The following is a 12218-nucleotide window of genomic DNA, read 5'->3' on the forward strand; positions in this document are numbered from 1 at the left end:
TCTCTCTGCATGGCCACATGCAAACCTGGACACAGTGGTTTACATGAAGTCATATAGCAGACGCTCTTATCCAGAGCGACTTACAGTAAGTACAGGGACATTCCCCCGAGGCAAGTAGGGTGAAGTGCCTTGCCCATTACAAGCCCAATTCCCTAACCGCTCAGCCACCTGACTCCCCAGATGGTGGGTTATATCTCTGTGTTTGTGTGTTGTTGCTCACCTGAAACACCACTCGAGATTTCTCCAACAGGTATGTCCTCATGTTGGCTCCGATGATGCGATAGCGTTTGTCAAAGCCAATCTCGATGTACTTCCCAAAACGACTGCTGTTGTCGTTCCGGGTAGTCTTGGCATTCCCTATCGCCTGTGAGGACACAGAGAATCAGGGGTCTTTTTAAACTAAATATCAAGCATTTAGCAATCTGAGGTTTTATCAAATGTTTTCCAAGGGGGTGGTGGGTAAGTGGGCTTTGATGCAAGGCTAAGCATTGTGGGGGATGGAGTCCTGCTAGGTTGGCAGAGACAGCAGGAACGTTGTCAGCTTCCAGGGTTCAACACACGCACACACACACACACACGTCTGGCTAGAAATTGAAACGCAAGAAACACTGCCTTACTGCAGGGGGATTCTTACCAAACACACACACACACGTTCTGGCAAGAGGGTTAGAGAGTGTGTAAGGACACAGTGCGCTTGCTGAGCTAAGGGCAAACACACTTTCACTGTTCACTGCAGACAAGGAGGCTTTCAGCATAGCCGGCAGGTATTCCAGTCTCTCCTTACACAGGCAACACAGTCTCTCTCTCACACTCCTATAGAGGAGCACAGTGTGCACCACTGTGTCACGACCAGCTGATGCAATCCTGAATCACATACAGGCACACATACTAATTCATTTTCTATTCTGATTTGACATCCCGTCTTTGCAACACGAGGAAGAATGATGCCTATTCATCATGTGAGCTGTGCTCTGATTGGCTGATCCTGCTGGAAGTGCTGGGAGAAAAAGTGACGTCATTGACACAAATAGGAGGGGGTGGCATATGGGCACAGGGGAGATCTTTTCCCGTCCCAAATGACTGTATGAGCGCACACACAGACACACACAGACACACACAGACACACACAGACACACACAGACACACACACACACTGCAGGGAATGCTCTCAACTGACACAGCAGAGGGCAGCCTGCGGCAGGGGAACAGCAAAAGGAGGGACGGGGGGGAGGAGAGGAGGAGACAAGGAGCAGGAGGAGCGATGTCTTTTGTCCTGTTCCCCGGGTTCCTCCTCATCACAGCAATTTGCTCGCTGGGCCTGTGCGAGGGGCTCTCTTGAGCTTCAAGGCCTGCATTGGCGCTTGGCACGCCATGTGTAAACACACAAGCACCTAAAACACACATACACACCAACACACACACACCAACACACATACACACCAACACACACACACGGTCTTTACCTCCATGATGGGGTTGGAGGCCAGCACCTTCTCCTCCACGTTGGTCTCGCTGGCTGAACCGCTGACGGTGGCAAAGTACCTCATGGCATACTTGGCCGACACCGTCTTCCCCGCCCCCGACTCGCCGCTCACGATGATGGACTGATTCCTCTCATCCCTGACGGGGCGCAGAGGAACACACACAGAGTGAGAGGACTGTGTGTGTGTGTGTGTTATCAGGTTATCTCTCCAGTGTAGCAGATGTAATGCATATCGTAGAGCCCAGCTGGGGAGAGAAGTCAGTGAGAGGTCAAAACGAAAGACCCCACAGACCTCAAGCGAGTGATGTGTGAATGCTTGTGTGCTTAAAGGACTCCAAGGAGAGTTGTTACAAGGAGGAGAGAGAGAAAGAGAGACAGAGAGAGACAGAGAAAGAGATGGGCGGAGAGAGAGAGACCACAAGTGTATTTCTAGATCCATCCTAGCTCAGCTCTGACCTACAAACCTGAGAGATGGAGGAGAGTCCTGCAACAGGAAGAGAGACACGACAGCTTGTACTTGTATAACACAACACACACACACACACACCTGGCCATCTGTTTGTAGGCCTCCTCTGCCACAGCGAAGATGTGTGGGTCCATATCTCCCATGTTCTGTCCGCTGTAAGCGTTGATGATGTCAGAGCCGTAGATGGGCAGGCTCTCATAAGGGTTGATAGCCACCAGCACGATCCCTGCGGGTCAACACAGCAGGGATGAGAGAGACGCACCATACACAGCCAGACTGATCCAACCAACTAGGGTTTGAGACACAAAATGTGTTTGAGTCTGCTGTCCGCACACTTTTCTAAGCAACATTTTGCATGATCATGTGTCATTGTGTGCATGCTGGCGTACCACAGCAAACTTGGGTGTATTATGTTGTGTGTGTGTGTGTGTGTGTGTGGAGGCTGTTGCATTGAGGCGTACCACAGTAGGTGTAGATGAGTTTAGAGTCTATAAAGCGGACTTTGAGGTTATGCAGCACAGCCGGCTCGTGGAGGTAGCTGAGCGCCGTCAGGTCATTCTCTCCCACCAGGATGTCCGGGTTCCGCAGGTGGGGGAGGTTCTTAGTCTTGGGGTCCAACTTGTGCTCAATATTCTGGAGGAGAACGTGAGCATTGAACAGTTTAGTAGGGGAACAGAAGATGTCTCCATGGAGGGGGGTTTCGACACCCCCCCCCCCGACCATGTTTATTGTTTACTACTCTCTGGGGTATCCCCTCACAAAGGGCCTGTTTAATCTGTGGAGCGTGCTAATGGTGAAACCAATAAGCAGTAATGAGATTGGCTTGAGTATGGGTGTGCATCTCAACCTTTGCCTGTATCAGAAGAGGAAGGCCCTCTTTCCCTCCTTCCCTCCCTCCCTCCCGCTGTCCAGCCCCAGACCCAGAGCCCCCCCCCCTCCCTCTCACCGTTCCATCCTCCAGCATGAGCTGCAGGGAGCTGTCGCCATTGTTGTAGTTCTTCGTCAGTTCAGCGGACTTCCACACCTCCTCTGCGTCAGGTACCCACACCCGAGCAAACTACAAAGAATATAGAGAGAGTGACGTTAGAACGGCCAGAGCAATTCCACTTAGCAGGAAAAACACATTCACATTGCAAAACATTCCTGTCCAGTCAACGTTAATACTCAAAACCCACATTAAACATGGCGACAGCGACTCCACTTACACAACATTACAAGAGACTTGCTTGCCAAACCCAATTCCACAACTTCGAGAAAGCAAGCCAACTTTTCTCTGATATATTGGCTAGTTCAGGCAGCTAACGACACACCATCACTGCTGGTGTTGGCCTTGGCCTTCCCCACAAGGGACTTAAATTCTGCATGCGATCACAGACCCAGACACACATGCATTGGAAAGTAACTGCATATTATTGTGCATTTGCTGCCACCCTCCACCACCCCCAGCTCCTTGATACAGTCTTAACTTCTACCAGTTTAATGTTCTGGGAAACCTTCTGACTTTCCCTGAGACGAGTGTCTGAGTGACAGCTAATATTAACTAATGTAAAATCGGCATTAAAAGATACGAACGTGTAATTGGATAGAACAGCGGACCGGTCACTGGATCAGCAAACAGCAGACAAACCTATTACCATCGCAATAAATGGTAATACTTGGGAATCTTTAGTAAACATGTCTTAAAGCTTACGCCTGCATTAGGAGAACCTTCAGGCCCAGTTTCCCAGACATGGATTAAGCCTAGTCCTAGATTAAAAACTTTCAATGGAGATCTTAATTGAAATGTTCTCTTACTTTAGGACTAGGCTTAATCCATGTCTGGGAAACTGGGCCTTAGTTAATTATCTCAGGTGGTGGTCTGAACCTATCATTCATGAAAACAACACAGAGATCCAACAACATACAAACATCATTGCTAATGTGACAAATTAACAAACCTAAGGAATTTCAAGTACTGGAAATTTTAAGTACTGGCCAACTTTGCTCGTTAAATTACAGGCAACATTGTTAAAACATTAAAAGAAATCAACCCCAGACTTTAGGTGGACAATCCCAAACATAGGCCCAGCACTCCCATGTGGAGCGATAGGCCACGCCCCTGCCGCCTCCTGGTTCTGGGTCAGCAGGCCCCGTGGCCAGACCCAGTCAGCTGACCGGAGACTTGTGAAACACACTGATGAGAACAGACTCAGTCACATGGTTGAGGAATCCAGCTAACAGCCCAGACACACACACACACACATGGCAGCCTCACTCAACATGGTGTATGTGGAAGCAGTTTGAACTTTCAACCATACACACACACACACACACACACAGCAGCTCCACTCAACATGGTGTAGAAGAGTGTCTGTGAGTGTGAGCCGTCTGAACCTCCACACACACACACACACACACACAATACTACTGGATTTAAGCAACCAGAAGATCGTCTCACCCAGCTGAATAACCAATCAGCATCACCCTATTCTGTTTACAGTTTGATGATCTGCATTACAAACTGCTCCATTAACCTCCAGCACTGGCCATACCCACAAACAGCTTCAGCCATACAGTGTGGGTATGGGGCTGGAGTCACCCATACAGTGTGGGGCTGGGGCTGGAGTCACCCATACAGTGTGGGGCTGGGGCTGGAGTCACCCATACAGTGTGGGGCTGGGGCTGGAGTCACCCATACAGTGTGGGGCTGGAGTCACCCATACAGTATGGGTCTGGGGCTGGAGTCAGACACACAATCAGCCTGGGCTAGTCTCTGGGTGCCAAAGTGCTGGGGAGTTGTGTGTCATTAAGAACCCCTTCATGTATTTATTTAGCTTTTTTCCAAAGCGACACACCGATCTGGGACTGAGCCCAGGATCAAATGTAGGCCCCTATGAATGGAGCCAGCCATAGGGGCTAGTCTGTGATCAATCCCAACAGAACACAAAACAAGGCACTGAATGCCGCAGCATTCAAAATCAATGTTTAATTTCTGATTACTTCCTTATTTAAAATTGATAACTGATCTATGTATTAATGGGAAATCTGAAAGCAAAATCATGTGAAGAGACAGACTACTAATATTTTACGGTGCAAATGTTCATCGCAAGCATCGCTAATCCTGTGTTGTGGTAGTTATTCCTTTTACAACGTCTTGCCACAGTGTAATGATGCTACGTGTGCTACTTATGAATGACTGTAGAATGAAATGTAGCCATGGTTGTCATCACACAAGCATAGTGTAAACGCTGGGACAGCATTGGCTAAGGAAAACAAGCTGTCTCCTGATTGGTAGGATGTGTTAAGATGGCTGCCAGGGGCCCGGTTTATAGAAGCTGCCCTGGGAAATTCACACAGACGGTTAAAGTGTTAGTCTGGATTTACGCTAAACAAGTTCCTAAAGTAGGAAAGCCATTCCTGAAGTGTTATAATCTGACCGTTAACAACTGGGTTTGACATGGAGAGCTTGTTTGGAATTATGTCAGATTGTGTTTGTTAGCCAGAGTTCTCAGAGCGCTAAACTCACCCATGACTCGAGACAAACACAGGTCAATAGCAAAGCACAGCTGACCTTCCAAGAACATCCAGATTGCCCTCCATGAACATTTACAGCAATACTCTGTGGAAAAGTCTGGCGGTGATCCTGTTGCGTAAATGCTACAGAGTTCAGACGGAGCACAGAAAGACTTCATTGTAAAATGTACAGCAGAGTTTGACGGGTTGCGTCATATTATATCAGCCCAGGAGCCACATTTCAGATACAAGTTCTTAGTTCTCACAAACATAATCAACCATTTGTGTGTGTGTGTGTGTGTGTGTGTGTGTGTGTAGGGGAGGTTCAAGAAAAAGGCTTGTTAGTGGTGTGTGTGTGTGTGTAGGCTGGACACTAACACTGAGGTGAAAAGAGAGAGCAGCAACTGGCCAAACTCTTACTCGGTTCCAGGAGCCTGAACACTGGTCTGGTCTCTCCTAGCTGAGCCAGCTGCAGCACTGCAGCATCTCCTTCTCCCCCTTTATTTACCCGTTTCCCAGAGGAGGAGCGCTAAAGCGAGGGAGGGAGGGTGCGCTCAGGGAGGGGGTCGGGGGAACAGGTGGAGACTCGAACCAGAGGTTATAGGAGGCCGAGCACCTGCCGCCCAGCTGACTGGCTCCATGTGCAGGTCAGGACCAGACGTGCTCAGCTGGGTACAGGAGCACGATGCCCAGCCTGGGTGTGCTCTCAGAATGATACCCATCCTGCTTTCCTCCATCTGGTCATGCAGCCTATCCTTCTCTTTCCTACGCCCCTACACAGACACGCATCACCTGTTCCTCACGGAGAGAGGCCTGAGCACAGGCTCCTAGCCACAGAGAGAGAGAGAGAGAGAGAGAGGTGCTGTAAAAATAGCACAGCTTGCACTGAGTAACATCACACCCACTGAGGCATCACAACACTGCTGAGCACACTTCCTGATCCTCCACACACACACACACACACACACACACACACACACACACACACACGATCCACTTCACACACTGGAGTGTGTGAAGAGGAGAAGAGACACCAGAGAGGAGGAGAGGATAAGAATGTGTTTGTTGGCTGAGCTACATATGCTGCCCCTCAAGTAGTCACAACCTTCTCCCTTTCCTTCCTCCCTTACCGTGCTGAGGGGGAAAGGGAAAGAACTAGAAATGAAGAGTGGAACGTAAGTGTGTGTGTGTGTAGTGTGTGAGTGTGTAGTGTGTGTGTGTAGTGTGTGAGTGTGTGTGTGTGACTGTGTAGTGTGTGAGAGAGAGATTGGGTAGAGCCGCGGTGGGATTGAGTCATATTTATAGACCAGTGTATCTCCTGGGTCAGAGAACAGAGGAGACTTGAAGGGTAACATTCAAGCTGCCATCACACACACACACACGGTCAAAAGCAAGCACCAGTGAAAGACACTCAGAGGAGAGAGAGAAATTGTGATGAGTCAGAGGGACCCGCCCTGTCTGCCACATGGCCGAGTGGTTCACATAAGACGGGAGGAGGAGGAGAGATGGAGGAAGGAGAGAAAAGGGGGGATTATCCTCCTTGTGACATCAAGCCTCATGGCCTCAGGCCATCAGGCCTCAGTATCTCAATCATCTCTCTCACACACACACACACACACACACACCACTTCTGTGACCTCCATCTGCCGGAGTACCCAAGAGGACCGATGACAGTGAGATTTATGCAGACTAGCTATATATTTCTGACAATATTCATGTCTTACCAACTGCAATTCCAAACTTCCTAAGAGCCTAAACTGCAAATCTGGGCATTCATTCAGGTTGTGACAAGCAATCCAAACTAAAGAGACTAAGGATCAGAGACAGGATTACTAGTGGCTCTGGCTAATCCTGTTGCAGTGATCTACAGCTCTACTTTGTTACACACCACACCAGCATGGTAAACACTACGACACTAACCCTCCAGCAGGGGAATGATCTTGTCACTGTGACATGCTCCTGTCAGCATAGCTACCATGAATAAACCGCCGCAAAAGCCACACCCCTGTACACCTCAGAAGTGCATGTCGATATACCCAATTCCAAATCGTAGCTGTGGCCCTTCCAGGCTCTTGGGCAGATCTGAAAGGATCAGGGGGATCAAAGGCTAGGTGGAGCTACTATTGTTAGTTGGGGGGGGGGGGGGGGGGGGGGGGGTGTTGAGTTAGTTTAGAACAGGGCCACAGCAACAGATTGATGATGTAGGAGAGAATGTGAGGTAAGGAGAGTGTTCAACAGAACAGAACAGAAGAACCAATGACAGGACGAGGAGGGGGGAAAGGAGCGAGGCGGCAGCAATCAGAAGTGCTCACAGCCCACTGGAGATTAGAGAGACTTAACCTTCTGACACCAAGCGGGGGGCTTTCACTTGTGGCAGAGGCAAGACCTCTGCTATCCTCTGTATGGTGTTTAAAGACTCTCCTACTCACACTGACTATTGTCTTTACCTCAACCCTAACACTCAACATGCCTGCAAACAGGTGAGAACATGGGACTCCAGGTAGTCATCTAGATCCTAGTTCATCTATAGGCTGTCAGAAGGCAAGGAGTCATTCCTTTTGCAAATCATCCATCCTTGTCAGATCTCCGCTTATGGCTGAAGACCTTGGATGTGTCCTGGTCTGATTGAACGGTGAGGAACCCAGACAGCATGTTGGTCAGCTTTCCCATCGAAGCCAGGCCCCTCATCACATGACCAGAGGTCATCACATGACTCGGGACTCGTGAGAATCGGCTGTTTGTCTCCCAAGCGCTCGTTCACTTCTGCTGCTGAACACAGAGGCTTAGGGATCTGTGGGAGGATGAGAAGGTTTGATATCAAGGTTTGAGAGTCGTTCAGTTTCCTACTACATGACTAAACCATCCCAGTGGCCCAGGTGCCAAACCAGAGCAGAGTCTCTTACTAAGACCTTGGATGCTACAGTGGCACTAATTACATTAGCAAATAGCCAGTTGGCAGCTGGCACCACGACTCAGCAAGTCAAGTTCAGCCCAGTCCAGTACAGCATATCTGAGTCTTGAAAGACAGTTCTCAATGGAGGTCTTCCAGATCCAACCTGAATGTCAGAAACAGTTCTCCCACACAAAGACCGAAAGTCTTGCTAATTGCTGCCACAGACCCCTTCTATTTAGACTTCAATCAGGGTTCCATGGTCACAAATGTATTGGCAGCTGCATACAACCTCTCTTTCCTCTAACTACCTAATCTACCTACAGGAGTTCCTCGCAAACTGTTCTCCACTCAGCTAATGTCTTCCCCCTCGTCTCTGCCACCAGTTGGGAGTTTAAAGAAAGACATTATTACATTTATTCTTGCTCACAAAACAGCTCCTCTCCCTGTAGGGGAGTCTAATGAGCCGTGTCATCCCAGCGTGTGCCTCCACATCCCCCGTCGAGCTGTAGGGTGTGTCGCATCTGGAGATCCATGTTCTCTCTGACAGAGAGACCCATTTCGACACCAACATAAAGGCCCCTCTAGCACACAAACGTATTCTCTCTTTCCGGTTGGCTACTTCAACACTAACTTTCTTCATCACCCTCAAAAGTTGTTTGTGAAGTTTAAAGAGTTTTAAAAAGACGCAAACCAAAGGCTTACCTTGACAAACATAAAATCCAGCTCCTGGTTCATCTTTGCTGGCGGTCAGCCTCTATCTCATACTCCCTGCCCACCTCAACACCTCCTACCACACCCCACAGAACCGGTGGTCTTGTTGAGCAGCCTAAGTTCTTCAGTTCCAGACCGATGAGGCATTCCCATTGTGTCTGCTGAGCGCCTAGCATTCCCTGCTGCTCTCATCAGTCCAACCCCTCTGGAATGGCCTTTCGCTGGCATTGGACAATCCTGAAGTCAATCAAAACTCAGTTCTCCTAAGCCTGCTACAGCACTCAGTCACATGAGTCCTGAGGCAACACAGACTTTAAATTGTCGTGGCTTCCCACAAACAGATGCAGCTCTTCACCTCAGATGCTCAAGTTAGTTGCACAAACACACGCCAGTGGCGGTCCTGCAACAGGGGAGGGCAGGCGAGGGTGACAGACAGATACCAGGGTGGACACAAACGCAGTATGGCGGCACAATTACCATAACCAGGTTACCGTGGTAATCGAATGCACATGCTCTCCATCAGTGCCAGAGGGGAAAAAAACAACACACACACACACACACACACACATACACAGTTACGTGATAACGCATGTTCACACAGACCCACACTTAGTAAAGGGGATTGCGTAGTTGTGTGTGGAGCCAGTGCTGTTTAGGGCCAATTGTTGATTCACTGAATGACACAGCTGACAGGCTATGTTGGGCCCAAACATGACTTCCTTAGAGGACAACCAGGGCCAGTTACAGCTAGTGGATAGTAAACCCATGTCAAGCATGGAGTGTTTCCAACTGACAACAAAACAACTGAACACCTGCTGGAATGACAGATTTGTAGACAACTAATAGGCTTTCTCATCTATCCAGTCAGATTGGGGGACATTTAAAGAACGTTCCTTTTTTCGAAAAGGAAAATACTTAGTTTCCTACTATGTATTGTCATTTTCTAAAGCATAATGTATGGCCTATATAGGTGCACTATTGTGAGCAGCAACAATCTTAGTCTTCCTCTCTATCTCCCTCACGATAGTGCTTTTTCTCCCGGGGGTTGAAGGCAGACAGGAGTCAAACCTAGCTCGTAAAAGATACCAAGCCATATGTGTGTGGTAACTGAGTGCATTCATGTTGATGTTAGCATGTGTATGTTTGCTGTGTATTGAGTATTCAGACTGAGAGACCCTCTGAAGAGTTTTATTAGGCAGAGCCAGACACACAAAGAACAGAGTGTTCTCCGAGGCCTTATGCACGGAAGGCAAAATCACAAATAGTGGACTGACATCAGAACATGACCTTAACGAATAACCTGCTTCCACGTTCCCAACATGTGACACGACATCAGAGAGGTGACCGAGGCCACAATGACCCCGTCACTCTTCCAAAGACATCATAAGTCCAGTGAGATAGACTGAGAGATGAAAGCTTGCAGATGAAGGCTCTTATATCAGAGCAGCTCAGTCAAAGCCATACAATATACTGTATGTAGCTTATATATAGGAGACCTATGCATGTACACACACATATTCTCCCTCGTCCACACACACTGCATCTCTATATGAACTCTATTCATGCTGAATACACCAGCTGGCAACGTGGGGGATGGGTGTTACGTCTCTCTATCTCACACTCTCTCACTCTCTCACACACAACCTTTCAAATTTCTCCTTCCATTTAAAAATGCCGCTGAAGATAAGAAGAAGAAAAAAATCCAACAACGATGCATTCTTCTTTGTGGAACGATATGTACCCATATTATTCATTGTTGACAGTTTAATAGGTCTATGGAACTCTGAAAATTAATGCCATACCCCATTTAGGGCTGAATGATTTGCGCAACCAACCGATATTCCTTCGCTCACACCATTCCATCGGTTAAGAGCTTCAGAATCAAACCGCAAACTCAAAACAACCAGCAGTGTCGTCAGCGAAGCTCTGACGTCACCATTGGTCGCAGCATCTCACTCTGCATCAGCGGTACCCAAACGACTAGCTAACATACGAACGAACCGAGCTCGGATTAAAGTCTAATATGTACTGGCATCATCAGGGAAACAAGATATGGGCCTAATTGCTTTCATATCAGCCATCGATGTCTCAAAATGTTTTATTCATCGTAACAATAAATATTCAAATCCTACCCACACCACGCAGCATTCATTTTGCATCATCTTAGATTTTTCCTATAGGCTACAGAAAGATATTTCTCGAGTCTATATCTACAACCACTCATTTATATACACTGAAATGGTAACGATTACTGGTAGTTTCTTATAAGGTCCATGTTAGATAAAAGTAATCTTTTATGATACTGAATATGAAAGAAAGGCCCCTTGGCGACCGCCGCGCCTTCGCCGCTTTGTCAGCTGCACCCATTTTAACATTAAACCGAAGGCTATATTTAGACATTGCACACACACATACTTGGCAACCAACATATCTTCTGCAGGATTGCTGTTTTAAATGCATTTCATTCATTCAAAGATCCTTTACCATTCACCAGCAAACTACAGACTGCCGTGGGCGAGGATTTGACTGACAATTTCCTTGCTTGGTAAAAAAAATAAATTCTTGTTTCGACAGAACGAAATTGCAAGTATTGACATTCAACTGTGCTGCAATGAAGCGATATTACAGAATCTGTTACCACGTAGCCTATAGATTTAATCAACTCGATTTTACCTTTGTGTACAGCTCCGACGCTGCCATGATGGTCGCTGTGTCCTCTGAAATCTCGACTAGAATATCAGGACACCACAAAGCATGAAAGTTGTGCTTACATGCAGGATATAAAATCGTTTCAGACAACGTTAGTTCTTAGTGCGAAGCCCCTATCGGCATCATACCTGAGAAGCTCAATATTTTGGAATCCCTCTGTGCATTCTGGGTATGAGATGGGTAAAATTACTCAGTAAAACACGGCAGTTTTATTGGTCTGGAAAACATAGAAAATTGCGCCACTCAGTGGCCGCGGAACGCCACTACTGTGGCACAGCTAGATTATAATCAGGGCATTGGTGCGCTCATCTGTATTATTCCAGTTTTCACTTGCAGGTCATTGCAGTTTGAGTCCCCAATGTTGGATTGAATCAATAGGATGCCAAATAGGTTTTCTGATGGTTTGAGTTATTTGTACTCCTGCATTTCTACATGCCAGTGAGAATCTGTCTGCATTTGACATT

At 47.7% G+C, this 12218-nt stretch overlaps 1 protein-coding gene across 5 annotated transcripts in view; it reads right to left on the bottom strand.

Moving 5' to 3' along the window:
• Window positions 1-11910, bottom strand: part of myo5aa (myosin VAa) — a 35069-nt gene extending 23159 nt beyond the window's left edge. For 4 of the 5 annotated variants that reach the window (XM_047041811.1, XM_047041810.1, XM_047041809.1 and 1 more), the window contains exons 1-6: window positions 9037-9177; window positions 2896-3006; window positions 2411-2582; window positions 2031-2175; window positions 1464-1620; window positions 221-364 (exon numbers count right to left, since the gene is read on the bottom strand). In XM_047041811.1, coding sequence (XP_046897767.1) covers window positions 221-364; window positions 1464-1620; window positions 2031-2175; window positions 2411-2582; window positions 2896-3006; window positions 9037-9069 — 762 coding nt within the window. In that variant the 5' untranslated portion in view covers window positions 9070-9177. Of the gene's footprint in view, window positions 1-220; window positions 365-1463; window positions 1621-2030; window positions 2176-2410; window positions 2583-2895; window positions 3007-9036; window positions 9178-11718 lie in introns of those variants that run through there. The other variant, XM_047041812.1, reaches the window with a different exon arrangement.
• Window positions 11911-12218: the final 308 nt, after the last annotated feature.

This window comes from Hypomesus transpacificus, chromosome 19 (assembly GCF_021917145.1).
Source record: "Hypomesus transpacificus isolate Combined female chromosome 19, fHypTra1, whole genome shotgun sequence".
Lineage (NCBI taxonomy): Eukaryota > Metazoa > Chordata > Actinopteri > Osmeriformes > Osmeridae > Hypomesus > Hypomesus transpacificus.